This window comes from Anarrhichthys ocellatus, unplaced genomic scaffold, assembly GCF_004355925.1.
Source record: "Anarrhichthys ocellatus isolate YVR2014 unplaced genomic scaffold, GSC_Weel_1.0 scaffold87, whole genome shotgun sequence".
Classification (NCBI taxonomy): Eukaryota; Metazoa; Chordata; class Actinopteri; order Perciformes; family Anarhichadidae; genus Anarrhichthys; species Anarrhichthys ocellatus.
Genome location: NW_022280117.1, coordinates 1803 through 22084, shown reverse-complemented (window position 1 = coordinate 22084; position 20282 = coordinate 1803). Strand labels below are relative to the sequence as shown.

The 20282-nt window shown below is 43.6% G+C and overlaps 2 protein-coding genes across 2 annotated transcripts; one reads left to right on the top strand and one right to left on the bottom strand.

Moving 5' to 3' along the window:
* The first annotated feature begins 52 nt into the window (after positions 1-52).
* Positions 53-7848, top strand: LOC116398691 (scavenger receptor class B member 1-like). The gene is made up of 8 exons (XM_031875213.1): positions 53-220; positions 444-562; positions 3150-3223; positions 3364-3415; positions 5037-5183; positions 5705-5755; positions 6302-6368; positions 6843-7848. Exons 1-7 carry the CDS (start codon positions 88-90, stop codon positions 6365-6367), a joined length of 642 nt encoding a protein of 213 aa, XP_031731073.1. The 5' UTR covers positions 53-87; the 3' UTR covers position 6368; positions 6843-7848.
* A 3562-nt stretch (positions 7849-11410) lies between these two features.
* LOC116398690 (substance-P receptor-like) lies at positions 11411-19360 on the bottom strand. The gene is made up of 7 exons (XM_031875211.1): positions 19044-19360; positions 16469-16644; positions 15315-15509; positions 13586-13736; positions 13206-13402; positions 12955-13051; positions 11411-12318 (listed from the first exon to the last, which is right to left on the bottom strand). The coding sequence occupies exons 1-7, from the start codon at positions 19275-19277 to the stop codon at positions 12136-12138; spliced, it is 1233 nt and encodes a 410-aa protein (XP_031731071.1). The 5' UTR covers positions 19278-19360; the 3' UTR covers positions 11411-12135.
* Positions 19361-20282: the final 922 nt, after the last annotated feature.

Below are 20282 nucleotides of genomic sequence, written 5' to 3'. Positions count from 1 at the left end.
TCTCTCGCTCTCTCTTTTTTTCTGCGTCCTCAGACCTCTTTGTGTCCTTTCAGATCTCTGGAGCTCGTTTACCAGCGAGATGGAGAGATGAAGGGTATCCCTCTGTTTCGGTACATCGCTCCCAAGACAATGTTCGCCAACGGGACGGATTACGCTCCCAACGAGGGCTTCTGCCCCTGCAGGCAGTCGGGTCTGCTGAACGTCAGCAGCTGCCGGCACAGTGAGTCAAACACGTTCTGTATTTAAGGAACCTCTGAACCCCAAAAACCCAGCGGCAGGATTGGAAAGCATGTTTTCTTTAAACAATCTCCAAAACTATCCGTCATTATCGTCAGATGTTCATCTTTCCGACGGTCTTTGAGTTTCGACACCTGAGATTTTGGAAAAAAAAGTGCAAAAATACCAACAACAGACCTAATAATGACTTAGTTTCCATCTTTCAGACTCTCCGGTCTTCATCTCTCAACCTCACTTCTTTAATGCCGATCCTGTGCTGCTGGACTTCGTTCAGGGCCTCAAACCAACAGAGGACGAGCACGGCCTCTTCATCGACATCCATCCAGTGAGCACTCGCGCACACGCACTCGCGCACACGCACTCGCACACGCACTCACGCACACGCACTCACGCATACGCACACACACTTCCTGTTGACTCCCTGCACACATCAATGGCATGAAAAGGATTCACCGATACGCCTCCTCTAGGTCTATAAGATCAAGTTGGAAGATTTAGTCCAACTCGATTGTTTTCATAATTAGTTCCCTCTTAACTTACATTTATTTAAATTCTCTGATATTTTTTCCCCAGAATGTGTTAAAGCAGTTAATCCGACTAAATGAAGCACGCTCGTCATTACGTCCTCTCTAAAACGTGTTTTATTACGGTTACATTTATGAGTCATCATTCTGATATAAACACACACATAATATACACATATTGGCGTACAGCAGGAGAACACTGAAGCGTTAGCTCTTTGTACTTTGTGTGGGATGATTGTATATTTAAAGTATCTGTTGTGGACCAGAGGAGGTCCACGAGGCTGAAGCTGCAGGTGAAAGACGAGGCTTCAGGTGACACGAGGTTGTTTCCTTGGCGGGTTGTCGGTGTCCTTGAGGCTCGGCTGGTTGTCTTCACTGATTGCGTATCGCAGACCTGCAGCCGTTGTGCTATGTGTCGTTATCAAGGGAGAGTTTTATCTTCCTGTCGACACAAACGATGAATCTCTGGTCGACGGAGGGTGAAAGGTCGCGTCAGATCATTGTGTGTCAACGCATTCTGTAGTGATATAAAGGATCAACATGTAACTGTGTCCAAACACGTCTCGACCTGTGTTATGTATTTAGTTGAGTTATGTACTTATATCATCCAAAATGTTTCCAACTATTTTAAAACCAGAGAAATCTGTCATTTGAATGAAGGAAGCGGTGCGCTTCATTCGCTCGCCTGTCAGTGGATCATATCAGCGCTGTGGTTTTCTGCCAGAAGTTGTAATAAACTGACTTTTTATCCAGTTTTAAGCCACATTTGTACGACACAGTTTTAGTTTTTAACTCTTTATTTTAACCAGATGAAGGATTTTAGTCATCGGACGTCTGGATCTTAAGTTATCAGAGCTTAAAGCTGCTTTATTCTGTGTTTCTACCGTTTATTTATCTCTGGGTTTGATTGTTTTTTGGAGAGGAGACCTCATATTTACTGCTGTACGATAACGGTTTGATGTAATGCTGCCGTGATTCAGGTTGCTCTGTGTGAACCTCACAGTTGGCTGCAAACCTGCGTCGTGATAAGGTAATTGGAAATTGAGCTATTTCTCCGTAATCGCAGTTGTTTGAAGATTAAGTGTCGTTAGAAAACTTTCTATAGCTCCAATAAAAGATATATATCAGGTAACCGCTTGTATAAAACGATTCCAAGAAGAAGAGAGCATGAATTATCGATATCTGGTTAATGATTGAGGGATTTTATGAAGCGATTTCAAACGTTGAGCCAAACTGGGCGTGTGATCTTCCCACTACAGGTTCCTGATGTGTCTCAATCATTTAAAGCACTTCAGACCTTCTTCAAGATCAACAAGAAGGCCGAGACATGTGATCAACATCTCATCCCCTCTGTGTGCGTTGTTGTTCTCTTCAAACACTTTTATGGACAGAATTCGTGGCTCTGACGTCCAAAAAAAAGCTCTGAAAAGTGGCGAAAGTTATCGCCCGGGTGTCGTGTTTCCATCACTGCCGATATGAGGCGGAGCCGAGCTCTTTGTCGGGGGAATGAATAATTACGGCGATTGTTTCCCTCTGACGACAAACGCCAGATGTCAGCGGGTTTCTAGTCCTTTTGGGAAAGACACTTCTGCTTCTTCCTGACAACAAAAAACTAAACACATCTGTGCAGGTTGCTGTTTTAATTGTTCCGGTCTTTCTTCAGCAACGTTTAGCTGCACGACAAGTTGAGAACAGGACGAGAAGCAGGAGAATGCATCGCAGGCGTTACAAAGAGAAGCTGACAGGAAGTCATGAAGGCGCTGCTTCTGAACCAAGTCACTCAGCTGGAGAACACACACGGGAAGATCTCAGATCAACTCTGTGGCCACTGTTCAAACCTCTTATTGTGTTCAGTAGAATCCACTTCTCACCGTATATGTGACAGATTATTAATATTCTGGAGCAGCTTCAGTGTTTCTCTTTTTGACCGTAGAAAACGTTTCGGGTTATTGTTTGTGAAGCTTTACACTTTCACTCCTCTGTGTGCTGAAGGTTCACACAGACGGGTTTGTTCACTCACACACTCAGTTATACATTTATTAATAAAAACAGGAGGGATGGGATTTCTTTTGGGCGGTGTTTTATGGAGCGGTACAAAGAGAAGAGAACTAACTGGAAGAAGGCGTTTGGCAGTTAAAGCCTGAAGACTAAAGAGTGAGACGTTGTTGTTCTCACTCTTGTGTCTCTCTTGTGCATTTTTCTTCCAGACGTATTTGACCCTAAAATCGAAATTGTAATCCTTTAAAGTCTTCAAAAGCATCACATGAGGATTTCCTTCCTTTGTGTACGGTGTGTGGTTACGTGAGAACTCTTTTTATTGACGGTATAGGACACGTAGCTTTTTGAAGTCCTTCCTTATTGCTCTCTGATTCCATCGTGTCGTTGCAGCTGACGGGCGTCCCTCTCAACGTGTCCATCCGGCTGCAGCTCAACCTCTACATGAAGAGAGTGTCGGCCATTACGTAAGAGCTGGTCCCCAGAGCTCCGTCAAACACTCATCATGTATTGTGTTTGTTCATCGTTTGATATCAGGAGGCTGGAGGCTACTTCCTGCTTTTCTTCACCGCTGACATTGAGAGGTTTTATTTCTTTGTCCTTGTAGAGAAACTGGCAAGATAGCCGAGGTGGTGATGCCGATGATCTGGTTTGAGGAGGTCAGTTGTCTTTTTATTGAAATATGAAAGTGTTTAAAAGTGTCTTTACAGAAGGAAGAAGTTCTTTCTGTCCACTGATCATCGTTTAATGCTCTCAGATATTTAAATCTCTGTTCGTTTGAATCATAAACTGTCTTCAGATCTTTTACTTCTATTTGATGAAGAAATACTTTGTTACGTTGTTCGTATTCTCATGAAAACATACTTAAAGTACCAAAAGAAAAAGTACTCACTGTGCAAAAATAGACCCTAAAATAATATGTATTTAAAATATTACATGTTATAATTATTGATGCATTAATAAGTAAAGTATGTAAAGATGTCAGATAAATGTAGTGGAGTCATTTGTGTAGTAGAGGAGAAAATGCATATACTTAGTATAGTAAAGTTAGTTAAAGTACAAGTACATCAAAATTGTACTTGAGTGAATGTACTGAATGTTCAAAGCCTCTATTGTGGACGCGGCCGCTAGGAGCTGTGGCCGGAAGGTCATCGGTGCCTGTCGTGGCGGCAACCCGAGAACCCGGTGGTGGACACCGGAGGTGAGGGAAGCCGTCAAGCTGAAGAAGGAGACCTTCAAGGCCTGGTTGGCCCAGGGGTCTCCCGAAGCAGCTGACAGTAGAGCTGTGTCCGCATTCTCGGCAATAAGTCAGACACGTTCCCGGTGGGTGTTGGCCTCCGCAAGGGCTGCTCTTTGTCTCCGGTCCTGTTCGTGACTTTCATGGACAGGATATCTAGGCGCAGCCGGGGGGTGGAGAACGTCAGGTTCGGGGGTCTCGGGATCGCCTCTCTGCTGTTTGCAGATGATGTGGTCCTGTTAGCCTCCTCGGATCGTGACCTCCAGCATTCACTGGGGCGGTTTGCAGCCGAGTGTGAAGCGGCGGGGATGAGAGTTAGTACCTCCACATCTGAGGCCATGGTGCTCTGCCGGAAACCGGTGGATTGCTCCCTCCAGGTGGTGACGGAGTGCCTACCTCAAGCGAAGGAGTTCAAGTATCTCGGGGTCTTGTTCACGAGTGAGGGTAAGATGGAGCGGGAGATCGACAGACGGATCGGTGCAGCTGCAGCAGTAAAGCAGGCGCTGCACCGGACCGTCTTGGTGAAGAGGGAGCTGAGCCGGAAGGCAAAGCTCTCAATTTACCACTCGGTCTACGTTCCTACCCTCACCTATGGTCACGAACTCTGGGTCGTGACCGAAAGGACAAGGTCGCGGCTACAAGCGGCCGAAATGAGCTTCCTCCGTAGGGTGGCCGGGCTCAGCCTTAGAGATAGGGTAAGGAGCTCGGTCATCAGGAGGGAGCTTGGAGTAGAGCCGCTACTCCTTCGCGTCGAAAGGAGTCAGCTGAGGTGGTTCGGCATCTAATTAGGATGCCTCCTGGGCGCCTCCCACTGGAGGTTTTCCAGGCACGTCCAACTGGGAAGAGACCCCGGGGAAGACCCAGAACACGCTGGAGGGATTACATCTCCCAGCTGGCCTGGGAACGGGGGAGTAGGGAGGAGGGGAGGAGGAGGAGGAGGAGTGCTCTCACCTGTACTGCTGTTAAAAGAAGGCACACTTTCACTAAAAGGGAAGCCGTAGTTTGATCCTGTAACACGTCGTGTGTTTGTTTACCTCCTGCAGAGCGGCTACATAGACGGACCCATCCTCGATACGTTCCACACCAACCTGGTGGTTCTCCCGGCTGTGATGGACTTCATGCAGTACGGCTTCATCGCCCTCGGCCTGGCCACCATCCTCATCGCCTCCCTGGTGCATCACAAAGTGAAGGTAAAGTGTGTGTGTGTGTGTGTGTGTGTGTTATACCTGCATGTTGCACAGTGGCGCATGTTCTCCCACTAAAAGGAGATACTGAAATTTGTACGTATTTTAGCCCATAAAAGAATCTTTATCAGTTTAGTAGTATTTGGCGTCTCTGACAGAGAACCCAAGATGTTCGTCTCCACCAGACTCCATCGACAAAAACACTAATCTAACCGTTTAAAGTCACACAATCCTCGTCCGATACCTCGCTCATGTCTGTTAGCTTAGCATTAGACAGACGTGATCTTTAGAAGTGTTGGTCGGTGGATTTTGTTACCTTTGGCTAGCTGTTTCCCTCTGTTTCCAGTCTTTGTGCTAAGCTACGCCCTGGTTAAGCCTATTATTTAAGCTTTAGTTACACTTGATGTATAAATACTGTGAATGAGCCGGTTAATGAGTACTCGAGTGGCTCCTTAAGTCACATGACCTGTTTGCTAACAGCTAAACGAGGAATTGATTAAAAGTCTTCTGGTGCTTTATGTTTGCAGAGGTCTCGTTCAAATGTGACGATGACTTCCACAGGAGAGGACAACCCTGCAGTCAGTAAAACAACCTGACCTCTGACCTCCATCATCTGAACACTAATGAAATCACTTGATTCATCGCTGCAGTAATCAGCGGGATTTGACTTGATTTTTGATTTGTTTTTCTTTACGACGAATCAGAATATTTGTAATTTCTTCAAAAATATTTTATTAATTTAATTTAATTTAATTTTTTTAAATGCTATTTATTGATTTTTAGCCACAAACAGCTTTTTCAGTTTTAACTGAGAGCTGAAGTGCTTCATCAGATTTCCAGTTCTCATGTTGTTGTTAGAAACCGCTCCATTAACTTTGCTGCTTGATAATCGCTCCATGAAAACAGCTGCTTACAGATGAAATAGTTTGATTATGATCAACAGACTCTGAACTAACCAATCACACGTCGTCTAGTTGACAGCATGATGTCATCCGCTAACGCAGAAACGACTCCTAATGTCCACAATCTAAAATATAACTTATTGCAGAAACTTCCTGTTGTTGTTATTATTGTTATTGTTATTGTTATAATAATGTTAAAAAGACAATGTTGTCGTTTTGTAGGTGTCCGATGAAGAGCGAGTAAAAGGCGCTCATGACCACGAAAAAAAGAAGTATATAAATAATTAAGGTGGGTTCACACACAAAGACAAACGTGTACAAATGTATATCGACGGGACAAAACATGAGAATGTGGACGATGCAAGTTTTGATCAGAAGCAGCTTTTATTTCTGTTGTTTCACTGTGATGTAAATGCTGGTTTATGACTTGTGGAGTTCAATGACTGAATGTTTCAGGTCTTTTCTCAACGTGAAGCAACTTTAAAATATATTGTTGCATATTTATTGTGCTGAAATAGTTCTGAGACCTTAAGACCTTTAGTTTACTGGGTCACTCACAGCAGCTGTATATATTCTATTACACTCAAGACAATAGTGATAATGTGATCTGTTATAATTCAATGCAGGATCGAGGAGTTCTCTTTGATGTATGACGGGTCAGAATATGAAATAAGTGGTTTTCTGTGAGGATCCAAACGGCCTCACGTCTTTTGTCTTCTGAACGCTTCCTAACGCTCCGTCTCTCTTCTGGTCCTAAACACAGAGACGTGAATGTGAAGAGGACGACGCATCATATGGAAACAAGAGCTCCTCTACTGAAAGATGACACACACACACACACACACACACACACACACACACACACACACACAGCTGGTGTCTCTCTGACTTTATTCCAGTACCTTGAACTGAAACACTGATGCACACGTTTCATTGAGTGAAAGAGATGACATGTTTTATTCTTCTGTAAATGTTTAAACTCGAGGACGCTTTCACGTCATCCGACGCGTCGGGATTCAGGACATTTTATCTGTTGCCATGGTTACACTTGTTTTTTTTTTTTTTTTTGTGCGATTTTTGTGATCGGATGCGTCGGATCAGAACTCCGCTGTGTGGAGACTTTCGTTTTGATAAATTGTCCCCATCGTGTCCCATCGTGTCCACACCTCACTGAGATCTGAACTCGCTGTGGTCCAGTCCACTTCGCCATGTGGTCTGGCTGATCCCGCGTACAGAATTGACAGTCAATGCGCTGAAAAGACGAGTGTAACCACGACTTCTTGAAGACGGAACGAGTGACGACGATCTGTCGCTCAACACCACTTTTCTTTTTTTCTTTATTTTTGTACCAAAAACAAATGAGACTCCAGCGTGTTCATGTTGCGCTGCTCGGTATTCGATGTAAATCTGCGCTGATCGGGAACATTTGATAGTTTGTCTCCTCAGGTTTACTGTTGTGGTTATTTCTACTGTGATTTAAAAAGACGTGTTTCTGCATCAACAACAAGGGAACTCACGGGCAGAAACTGCTGACTGTTGGTGAACTGAACCTTACTACCGACGTGCCTTTGGTCGTCTCACTGACCTTCAGGTCCTTGTATTCCATGTGCTCTCAGGATCGCAGAGTTAAAGCAGAAGAACCAAACTCTTCTTCTGTAAAGGTGTGAATGTGTTTCTTGAAACGGAGATGAATGATGACGTCTGCCGTCTAAATGGCTCCTTTATTATGAATGAATGAAACATGGAGGTAATAAATGTTTTAAATTCTACTCGTGAACGTGTGAACTCGTCTTTTTGTGGTTTTAGACGTATGAAGATGAGACGGTGGAAGTCCAGAGTACGTAGTCGCTCTGTACAACGTGGTCGTTGATCTGCCATTTGGTTGGTTCTGAATAAACCCGTTCTATATGACGTCATTCATTAAATGCTCCTCCTGGAACTTAGTTTTATGAGATTTGTTGATTGTTTCTATTCTCATGTTGCAGAATGTTTGTTTAACCTGCTGACCTTTGATCCCAGTGTTTAAGAATCAATACACAGATCTGTGTTTGGTCGTTTGGTTTTAAACAGACTGCAGAAAAAATGAACTCACTTTAACTTAAAGTTGGACAGTGAAGAACTAGTTCTACGAAGCGTCTCTAGTGAACTCTTCAACCCTAGTTTCTGTAAACTTTATTAACACTTCGGTCTAAATGACGCTTCACAGACTTCTCTCTGCAACCCGAAAGAAATTCTGCTAAAAATAAGTTGTATTCAATATAATGTGCAATATAACTTTTTATTACTTTTCAAAATGATTGAAAATATTACACAATATCTTACACAATATTACTTCTATTTTATTATCTATTAGGCATCGGTGTCAGTATTACTTCTTATACACTTTATCTTTATCACTCTTGTGTATATATGTTCATATATATAAAATGTGTTATTTTTCTGTTCTAATCTTTGATCAAACTGGAGCAAGAATTTCCTTCAATATTGATAAAGTTTCTATTTGATCTATTAAAGTATATACATTTCTAAATAACACTGTAATCAGCTGATCAAATACAGACTCCGCATGCTTCTAACTGAAGAAGGTGAGACGATGACGTGAAGACGTGACCTCAGTAGCAGCTTCAGCAGCCTGCTGACTGAGGCACCGTTGGGTCAGAACAGAGATCAATGCGTTAATCAGGTTTGTGTCTAGTCAGCGTTTTTTCATGGTTCTTTGTGGGGTCGATGAGGTCATTACCCACAGAGGCATGTTTTGAAGCCGTGTCCGTGTCGAGATGCTTCAGTCAGCAGAACGCATGATGCTATCGCGTGAGATAAGACCAACAACCTTTTGGGTTACTTTACAGCTGCTTGTTGAATCCATCAATAATGACCCCGCTCTGACTAGTGTCGGCTACTTAAAGTGACAGTGAGGAACCTTTATCTGTCTCTGGTTAATCCTGATGCTTCATGTGTTGAAGCTGCATTCTCTCTAGTGTCCACCAGGGGGCGACTCCTGGTTGTATAGAAGTCTATGAGAAAATGACTCTACTTCTCTCTTGATTTTGCATTTCTAACTACTTCGTCAGACTGATCCAATAGTTGGGGTCACAGTATTTGCCTCAACACTCCTGACGCAGGAGAGGAGCGAAAGGTGTTTGAAACAAGAGCAAGCTTTTGAATGCATGACTTCTCCTTGCAGTGGAGTACTTCCACGGTGTAGTATTAGTACTTTTACTGCAGTGAAGGATCTGAGTACACCATGTCAGAGTCCTGAGATGTGGACATATTGTGCAGCTGCACTGTAAAGTAGTTCACTATGGATGTTGTTAACTCGCTCTGTTTCACCGTCCTTCAGCAACACGTCTGATGAAGTCCGTTTGTATAGTTTGTGTGTTTAAGGTCTGAACTCAATGTACAGATGACATCATGCTGAGCTCCGTCCTCTAGAACGAAAACAAGCTGCGAGTGCTTCAATATCAGCAGGAGACTTGAAGAGGAACCAAACCTGCCCGTATTCTCTCTGATTTCCAAATATATCCAATTGTATCATATTATTTATTGTTCTATGACTTCACAGTGTTGTGTAGCAGCTCACAGATGGAGCAATGTGACCTCTTTATCTCACCGTTATCTTCTCAGATGTTAGAAGTCAAAGTCTGGCACAAGTCTTCCCTGTTGGCTTCTTCATATATATCAACCATTTTATGCTATTTAACTGTACTTACCTATCATACTATTACTCCACTATACATTTTCCAGGGAAATATTGTACTTCTTCACTACATTTATCTTTGCATCATTGATTAAAAGGTTTCACATGAATATAATCATGTTTTAAAATATAACATTTTATCCCAAAACAAATGAAAACCATGACAGAGAAGAGGTTTATTTTCTATATTAAATGTCACTACTGGAACACTTGTTAGTTCTTAATGGCCAGCTTTCTGCTCAATTTGCATCTCTATTCTCTTATTAGTTTTATTTTGAAAAGGAAAAACAGGAAACACGCAGTTTAATTACATCATTATTTTTAGTTTTAGTTTTTGCACCCTCTGCACAAAACTGCACAGCTCTCTCATTCTTAATCAGTTTTATCGTACATATTTGTTTGTGTTTTTATTGTTGTTGCACAACAACAATGCAGATTGTCGTCCTATTTTGCTACACAATAAAAGACATTTTCAGAACGAGACTTCTCCTTGAGCGAGACACACAATAACAGACAGTCGGATCAAGCTAAAGATCAAGAGAAACGTTTTATTGCTCTGTGGGGTTCTTTCCATCATTTTGTCCGACACTTCTGAGCCTGTCAGCGGCAACAACAAACACTTTTAGTGGACGTAAATGTCACTGAGGCGAGTACTTTGTGGCCCGTTCAGCGGCTTTCTCCTTCAGTACCGGACCAATTTAAAAACCTGTTGTCCCCATTCGCTTCTGAGTCACAAAAACATGAGAAAACAGAGTCTGCGCTCAAAAATACCGACGTAACCATTTAAAGACACGTTAAAGGGTTCGCTTCACCCAGATAACCACTCATCTTTGTTGCTGAAATGCATGAAAGTCAATGGCACATGATTTCTCGTGCACCTCCTGTAAATAACACTGAACAAGTAAAAGACAACACGTCATCATGACATGATAACATTTGGTCCTCTGTGTGCTCCACATGCGCTCACATCAACAATACACAGAGCAGAGAACCCGTGTCATGTGACTGCAGCTGTTGTCTGCTGAAATAGCCTCGTTCTTCACCGTTGACGTACAGCTTCACCGGCCCGCGGCTTGTGAACGGATGCTTTGGGTGGCGTGTGGCGGTGAAGCGCCTCGTGTTTTCCTGTCGTCTTCTCTCCTCTCAGGACTTCATAGATAGTATGTGCAGACTTCTATATTTGGCTGAGTGAACTCTGCTCAACTCATTGTCAACACAACGGGCTAATCCTGGCCAACAGGTGCGACACACACACACACACACACACACACACACACACACACACACACACGTCACAAACTTGGCGCGACCCGGTTGCCAAGCGCTTTCCAAAACCAGCCCGAGAATGCTGGGGGTCAAATGTCAGAGCGGCTCACATGGTGAGCGATGGAACGGACCAGAGAGATGTTTCACCAACAGGGTTTTCTACCGATTCTACCAGGAGAAACGGCTCAGAAGAAACTGTGTGTTTACAGCAGAAGCACGAAGAAGACTTTACTTTACTGATAGGATCACCAGATAAATATGAGGGGTTGAGAAAGGATTAATGGAGGAGTAGGAGGAAGAAGATGGTGAAGATGTAGAGGGAGAAGAAAAAGATGGAGAACATGGAAAGGAAGAAGGTGTGAAGAAGATGGAGAAGAGGAAGAAGGCGAAGCAGAAGAAGATTAAAGAGAAGAAGAAGGAGAAATATTGAATATTTTGACCTCTGGACCTCAGAACGGTTATTTAAATGAAACCATCTGAGAACCTTTATAAACTGATCTTTGAAATGTGACAAAAAGCTCCAATTTGAGGCTGATTCTTGTGACATCTGAAAAGTAACCAACAACTACAGCTGTCAGATAAATAGTGCAGCAGAATATTAGAAGTATAAAGTAACAAGTCACCAAACACTGCAGCCTGGTCAGCAGCCCTTTGACGCTCTACGTGGCCCTAACACATTCATAACTACGTATGAACACACTTTAACCCAAACTACAACATGCTGTTTCCTGTGAATAGGAAGTTTATTTTGAAAAAAACAGAACGGTGTGATGAGTGGAAATTGACACGTGCACGAAAGCGCTTCATCGTTTCGAGTTGGGAGTGAGAATGTGTTGAAAGTAACATAAAAATGGAAACACTCGAGTAAAGAGCAGGTACCTCCACCACTGGTCTTCACTTCCTGGACAGTTCCCCACACCACTGACATGTGGTGTTAATGCACTTGTCTCACTGGTTAGATCAAAACATCCCGGCTACATAAAGCACTCGACCGGCACGACAGCCTCTTCAAGAACGGCGCAGAGCCGATCGGCGGGTCTGAGCCGCCGCTCCGTCCACCCTGTGTTCCCACGCCACCTGATGGGTGTTTGCTCTACTGTGAGGGGCCGCCGTCGGGGGTCTTGGTCTCTGAGCCCGAGCCGTTGGACGTGACCTCCAGGCGAGGCTGGCTGTGAGGGCGGCTGGACGACAGCTCCGCCCTCTTCTGCTCCGCTGCTGCAGGGTGGACGGCGGTGGAGACGACGGTCTCCATCCGACTGGCTCGGTAGATGCTCACCTGTAAATACAAAAGTCAGAGATGGATTCACTCATGGGAAGAAGAGTCGTGAATTTAATACCACCTTCTTTTTCTTTAATGTTACGGTAGTGTCTGTGAGCACCAGACTCCCTTTAGAAAACCTCTCATTCTACTGCAGCAGGGTCTGACAGTCTGCTCCTCTCAGTCCTGGTTCTGGGTCTCCCGTGCCTCCCTTCCCTCCAGCGGGTCCAGCAATACGTCCTGGGCCTCCAGCAGAGAGGAGAAGCTCTGCTCCTGGAGGAGGAGGAGACGCTGCTGCCAGGAGCTGAGCTCTCCTCCTCCCTCCGACTGCAGGTCCAAGGCTGCAGGTGAAGCCGGATCTGGGTCCGTCCGCGGTGGACCGGTCTCTGCTGGAGGATCTGGGTCCGTCCGCGGTGGACCGATCTCTGCTGGAGGATCTGGGTCCGTCCGCGGTGGACCGATCTCTGCTGGAGGATCTGGGTCCGTCCGCGGTGGACCGGTCTCTGCTGGAGGATCTGGGTCCGTCCGCGGTGGACCGGTCTCTGCTGGAGTCTGAGCTGAAGGAGGTATTTTTTTGCCCTGAATCCAGTACACTGCAGCTTCTAATCCTCCATCAGAAACAGAACCCTCTGGACCTGTGTGTCTTACCCTCACCTGTGTCTGCAGGTAGCGCGGTGACTTGAGCTCCAGCTCCTCCTTTCCAACGGTGGGAGCACAGCAACAAAACACCTGCTGGAAACCTGCTCTGAACCTGCCGAGTGGACGACAAAATATTTGACAACAGGGCGGATTAAAGAGGGATTACAGACACAAACACGGATTACCGACCACACGAGCAGACAGAGGAACAGACAGCTAGTCATTTTGACGGGGGGGGGGGGGGTATTAAAAATGACCCCTCCTACCTGCTGTTGAGGCAGTAGTAGATGACGGGGTTGTACATGGCGGAGCTCATGGCCAGCCACATGATGGCCAGGTACACCTGTTGGATGTAGCGCTGCTCGAACAACTCGGGGAAGAACTGGTGCAGCAGGAAGTAGATGTGATACGGAAGCCAGCACACGGCGAACGTACACACGACCACGATCATCATCTTCACCACCTGCCGCAGACAAACAGAGTACAGAGGGTTTAGAGTAATCTTTTCACTGTTTTGGTTTTCATGGGGGGGATTTAAAAGCCATTAAACTAAATGAGGGTGTTTAGAGAAAGAGCACAGCAGACAAAAGTGTGTGTGTGTGTGTGTGTGTGTGTGTGTGTGTGTGTGTGTGTGTGCGCGCATCACCTTCCGTTTGGCTATCAGCTGTTCTTTGTAGCGTTCAGAGGAGTCTCCGGGAATCCCGCTCGCCCAGAGGGTGACACCCACGATCGTGTACGCGCATCCCATGATGCCGAGGGGCATGAAGTAGATCAGCAGTGTCACACACACGTAGTATCTGGGAGATGAGAGGAGGTTAGGGAAGATGTATTGATAATGTGTCGTGTCGATCTGCCAGTGTTAAGACACAGAGGTTCCACTATTTCTGTGCGTAACGTGTTTCTGCATCAGTTTATGGTGTAAATCTATTGGAATATAATGCAGTGAGGCTGTCGGTCATTATCTATTGCTTTCAAATATTTATTCTCATTTAGTCGTAGTATTATGGGAATAAGTTTGTAATTTAATAAGAATGAAGTCAGAATTTTTCAACATAAAAATTGTGATATTATGAAAATAAAGTCATAACTAAATGAGATTGAAGTCGTAATATTTGAGACAAAAAGTCTTAATATTATGAGAGTAGATTAGTTATTTAATGAGTATGAAGTCAACCTGTCCCGTACTCTGTTATCACGTTATTGCTCTGCTGTGGTAGTATTCCCTTCAGACCGTCTTACAGACACATAAATTTAGGGAAAATGTCCCCTTCGTGCCCCATGAAACCTCCCCTTAATGTCCCCCGCCTGGTGTCAACCAAGACAGCAAACTTTATTGCTCCTTTCAATCTTGACAAAGGCAGTGCAGACCAGATCCAGTCCTTCTGTTCTTACCTTTCTTACATATAATATTTGCAGGCCAGTATTTAGCATTTCGATTTTTGCTTCTACTGTTTGAAAACTTTACACTCTGCCAACTGAGATCTGTGTGATGTCTCCTATCGGATCATGGACTATATGTTTCCATACATGAATAAACACACACACACACACACACACACACACACACACACAGAGATGACATAAGACTCTCCTTTTGGATGCAAATTCATCAAATGCTCATTTTTTTTCCCGCTTTTAGTGCCACAGATTATTTCCTGAAGAAATTGAGGACGACCCTCACAGACGGATTCGTCACCTGAACAGGAAGGAGTCATTTCAGCTGCAGGGTCTGTTTATTTTCATATATTATATTAATCCCTCAAAAGAATGATTATTGCACTGGTTCTTCCAGGCTGCAGCAGGTATCCTGAACTCTATTACCCACAAGGGTGTGTTGCAGCCACAGGATATATAATTAATAAGCATGAACTACTACTCATCATCATATATCTAATATACCAGCAGCCTAAACATATTTATTTTTAAGGATATAAATGATCACCTTAACAGCCCAAGTTTACCAAAACTTGGTAACCAAGGATGTGTGTGTCCATCTGGCTGAAAGCTGATTATTGCCGCCTTAAAGAAACAGTGCAACATTTTTTGAGGAAGAAAAATGAATTTGCTTTCTTGAATTAGAAATTAGAAATCAATGACATGTTTGAGTGTGTTCAGTACGGAGCCAGAACAGGCGGCAAACTCCGTCACTCCTCCTCAGTCCTAATATGGTCACTTCCTGTTCACTGGTTATCAAAAAAACAACATGGCGATCGCCGTAATCCAAGATGGCGACGGCCAAAATGCAGACCATAAACCAATGTGTGACGTGAGGACGAGTACGTGCACTTCTTATGTACAGTCACTTCCTTAAAGTCAATGAATGGTTCAGGTTTTCAGAGGCCTAATATTGTGCTTCGCCCCTTCCAGGTACTCACATCTTCTTGAAGTCCACCGTGGTGTATTCGGGCCAGTCGATGTAGCAGACCGTGCGTCCCGGCAGCAGCGTGGTGGACGAGAAGTAGTACTGAGGGAACGCCAGCACCAGAGCCAGCATCCAGACCACCGTGATCACCACCCGTGTCTCTGTGGAGGTCAGCCTCGGCTGCAGCGGGTGGATGATCGCCATGTATCTAACATGTGGGGACATTTTCTGTTACAATACATAATTGTATATCATTTACATTATTTTGCAACATTTTTCAAATCTTTAATTTCCCTGATCTTTCCCAGGCAGCCGTTGGTTTCTACTCATTTCACAGCGTTGTGAAAGTCAACTAGAGACCTGAAGCCAGCGTTAACATAGGAGATCAACAATCTGCTGCTTTCATTTTTACACATAATATTGTGTTTCTGTATCATTCTGAATATTCCCAGTTGTTGCATTCAAGGACCTTTAGATCTGCCAATTGTCCCGATTTTTTTTAACGTGATAATTAACTTGATCTTTCTCACAACATTGATTAGATGCACCGCCCAAGACGTTCGCTATCGTCACCGCTCTCAACCACCATCTGAGATCATGTACAGTAAGTAACAAAATAAATGCAAAATAAATGTTTTTGTAAACTACTCAAGTAAGTTTCAGGTTTCTGCACATGTCCATGACATATAGTGATGAACTGAAACATCAACATATGAAGACTGCAAATATTCTGTTTGAGCCCAGTGTCATGGCAATTCATGAAATAATCTATGAAAGTAGAATCGGAGGGTGAACATTATTCTCACTAAACATCAGCATGTTAGCATTGTTACTGGGAGCATGCTAGCGTTAAGTACAGCCTCACAGAACCACTAGAATGGCTGCAGACTTTCTCTTCTTCTTCATAACCTCTCATAGAACAATGTCAGTTAGAAACTATGAAACAGCCTTTATATTAAATAACATCTCCTCCATGTTGCACCAATATACAGTGAGGGGTCTTCTCTATTCAGCCTCCAGGTTCACTCTCATTTTGATGTCAGTCCTGTGGTGGAAAGATTTCTGGCTTCTGTAGGATTTAAGATGTTTAGTTACAGTATAAACACGTTTATCTAAATACACATAGTCTCATTACACACACACACACACACACACACACACACACACCTGTCCAGAGCGATGGCCGTCATGGAGTAAATGCTGGCAAATATGGCTGCAATGGGGAAGAAGTTGTGGAAGCGGCAGTACACCAAACCAAAGTACCACTCGTTGTGAACGGCGTAGGTGAAGTTGATCACCGTGTTGAATGCTGACATGGCGGCCTCGGCTAAGGCCAGGTTCACCTGCAGGAGAGCGAAGGAAGAGTTGTTTGCATCAGAACCTACAAACAGGACAACAAACCATCTCTCTGCATTATCTGCTGGAAGAGAAACGAGATGCATGACTTTTGTTCTTCATGCAAAAGACATGTTGGAGTTAAAACAACAACTTTTTTTGACCAGTCTGTCATTTTATATCTACTTGCACCACATGTAACGCTGACCAGGGTCTCTGCAGGTTCACCAAGTTGACTTTAAGACCATCTCACAAATGTTTCAGACCGATCAAAGTATAGAGACTTAAAGGTAAACCGGTTGGAACAATCGGGCCTACGCTGAGTTATTATCACATCACATGATTGTCAGTAGTTCCAAGCACGTCTGCCTCGTCTTTCGAGTCCATAGAGAGGAGAAGTCTCGCCCCTTCCGGTGTCCCACCAATGGACCTCATTTCATAAAGAATATGTACAGAAGTCAACGGGAAAAACAAATGTTAGTTTTCTTTATCTCTCTTTGTGGTCATTCTGTGTTTCTTCGTAGTTGTTTTGTCTTGTTGTAGTGGTTTAGTGTCATTTTCTGGTAATTTGGTGTCTTTTTGTAGTTATTTTGTGTCTCTTTATGTTCATTTTGAATCTCTTAGTAGTTGTTTTGTTTCTCTTATCGGTCATTCTGTGTCTCCTTATTGTTGTTAGGTCTTTCTTTGTGGTCATCTTGTGTCTCTTTGTAGTTCTCTTGGTCTCTTTGACGTTGTTGACTTTGAGCCCCTGGGCCTGAGCCCGGTAGGCCAGTTCAGGAATCCAGTCATGAGTTTGTGTTCATCCCGTGAGACGCACAGTTCATTTTTTACATCTCGGTTTCTGAGGAAGAAAGCCGAGTTCCAGGTGATAGTCTCTGTTACAGCTTGACATCTCTTGGCGGAAACTTTCAAGGACCGACTTCATTTGGAAGTCTGTTGGGTGGTGATGCAGAGGTCATTGGTCATATGGAGCTCTGGCTGTTTGTTTGTGAGCCTGTTGTTGAGGAGGCACAGATCAGCAGTAAAAACAATTCCTCATGATTTCATTTGAATTAATGCAAACTGGCCCAGAAGATGAACCAAATGATCAACACTAGTCCGTTATAAGACACAGAGCTTCCTCTGCTGTAGCTGCTGTATTGGTCGGTGTTTGCTGCAGGCATGATGGAGCTGAATGAAACTCCACAAATACAGATCGACAGGCCTCCAGAGAACCATCCGCCATCACGACAACATTAGTTTAGAAGTGTATGAAGTCTCAAGGGAAGGTTTATTGACTTTTTGTAGATTCAATCTAGATGTTTCTAATATCTTCTAAGTGCTTCTGTTGTAGAAGAAACTGAATTCAATCCTTTTTTTAACACCTGCAGATTCCCTGCTAACAAATACAAACTAACGCATCTGATTGGTTGCTGCAGACAGAATACAACCTGAGAGGAAGAGCTGCCGGAGGAACACATGTATGGATAATATCTACCTTCTGACACGCTGCAGAAGATCAATACTGAACAGATGGTTTACCTCTGATCTCTCTCTCTCTCTCTCTGTATTATATACTAAACACTTTATGTTTCAGCCTGTTCTGTAAAGAAGTCTTTGAATTTGCATCCTTTGATAAAAAAAGGTTTAATATGAAAGAACTCATTATGAATTACTGTCAATGCTGTTCTGAATATGGGCTTTTGGGCCGGACTGTGAGGAGCTCAAATTTGATTAAATTAGTCAAACGAAAGATTTTCAAGCAAAAATGCCAAAATTAGCTTCAGATTTTATGCTTTTCTTTGTCTTGTGTGACAGTAAATTTAAGATCTTTTGGATTTTGGGACTTCTGGTTTCACAAAACGAGCAATAAGAGGAGGACTTCTTAGGCTTTAGGACAATTCTTTGATTGTAACAGAGAGCAATATGTTGGAATAAGGTAAATTAAGTCAAGACTTTGAACCCCTTTCACTTCCTGGTATGTTTCAGTCATTTGATGCATCATGTTACTTCCGTTCTTGAATGATCAGAAGCGTTTCAATGATTCTTTTCCTGATAAGTCCTCCCTGATGCTCTCCAGAGAGTCAAACACTGAACACTGTTGTGTTGTTGTTGCAGGAGTGAAGAGAGTTTGATGCATTAACTCACCTAATTAGCCCGGACACCTGCAGTCAGCAGCATTGTATTTATTTGGTTTAGAAAATGTATTTCAATGAAGGATTGATGCAGTTTGTTTTCATCCTCTCTGTGTTGACAGTTCATGGATGCACCTGATTTGTTTTCATCAGGAGTTCTAAATAAATTCCACTTTAGTGGAGACACGAACTGAAAACCATCCCAAACAGTTCAAAAAGTTGTATTATCAAACAAAAACATAAGAAGAAGAACTTGACTTCTTATTGAAAAGCAGTCAACACGCAGCACTCACTAGAAAGTAATTGGTGACGGTCCTCATGCGTTTATGCGCCAGAATAATCCAGATGACCACCATGTTTCCAACCACAGACACCGCGACGATGCTGCAGTACGCGACAGCCCACAGTGTGATCTGCCACGCCGGCTGCACGAACTGGTTGAAGCCGTCGCTGGAGTTACCGGAGACGTTCGTCCCGTTCGTGGCGTTGAAATCATCGGTGGCGTTGAGAGGGTAGAGAGGGTCCATCTTTCTGGACACCAGCGTGTTGGGTGTTTAAAAATAGAGCAGAGTCCTGTTACTGGAATGGATTTCTGTCTCGGAGGAAGAGGAGCAGTGCAAATGTAAAAAGCGCAATTCCCACATGTTGTGGTGGAGCCATTTTACGCACCGTGGAGCCGCGCGCTCCAAAACGCACCAAAAAAACCACGAAGCAGCGCGCAAATCATTGACGGTATTCAGGCTGTTTAACCCGCAACACCCGCTCCCTCCACTGTTACCTCCCCCCCCTCACTCACTCACTCACTCACTCACCGCTTCCCCATAAACACACTCAATGATTCCTCCCGCTCGTGTCTGGCAGATATCAGCTATTGGAAATCACTCTGTAGGACTCTGAAATGCGAAATAATGTATCAGGACTCAGCAGGATTAAATCAATCTGAGTCCATCTGGATGTTGTTTTATGTAATGTGATGGGTTATAATGTCCACAACAGGTGACAGTATATGAATATTAAATAGATGGTTTATAACACACTGCAATGTTGCTGTAAGCAGATAAAATGATTTTTAAAAATTCAAAAATATTTAGAATTATGTACTTGCAAAGTTTAAATTCATTTATTTTCTATTTAGTCTTTATCTATCAGGATAATCCCACTGAGATCTTGGATAAATTGGTTCTGGCCAAGATGGCGGAAACATTTCATCACATAAAAACACAAATTACAAAAAGTTGAAAAAACAAAAAGAAAACATTCCCATAAAAGAGGCGACGGACTTTCTGTATCAGTCACTGTGGAATGATTTTGCACATATTCTGGACTTTTTAATGAGGAAGAAGGAGTACTTGCCATTTAAGTATCTTAATGTGTTAATTATATGTTTTTCTTTTAGTAATGTGGCACGAGAGAAAGGTGGCGCGAAAGTAACGCTGCGCAAAATAACGTGACACGAAAGTAACGTGAGAAACTTGGCACAAAAGTATCGCAGAAATTTTCTCCGATCCCATCCGAGTGTGACGCGTCTAACA

Excerpts from the sequence above, each read along its gene's own strand:
- LOC116398691 (XM_031875213.1), top strand. The coding sequence starts at position 88 with ATGAAGGGTATCCCTCTGTTTCGGTACATCGCTCCCAAGACAATGTTC. Across the intron at positions 3,416-5,036 it reads CGATGATCTGGTTTGAGGAG|AGCGGCTACATAGACGGACC; the intron begins GTCAGTTGTCTT and ends TACCTCCTGCAG. Across the intron at positions 5,184-5,704 it reads TGGTGCATCACAAAGTGAAG|AGGTCTCGTTCAAATGTGAC; the intron begins GTAAAGTGTGTG and ends TTATGTTTGCAG.
- LOC116398690 (XM_031875211.1), bottom strand. The coding sequence starts at position 19,277 with ATGGACCCTCTCTACCCTCTCAACGCCACCGATGATTTCAACGCCACG. Across the intron at positions 13,403-13,585 it reads AGCTGATAGCCAAACGGAAG|GTGGTGAAGATGATGATCGT; the intron begins GTGATGCGCGCA and ends TGTCTGCGGCAG. Across the intron at positions 12,319-12,954 it reads CGCGCTACCTGCAGACACAG|GTGAGCATCTACCGAGCCAG; the intron begins GTGAGGGTAAGA and ends TTGTATTTACAG.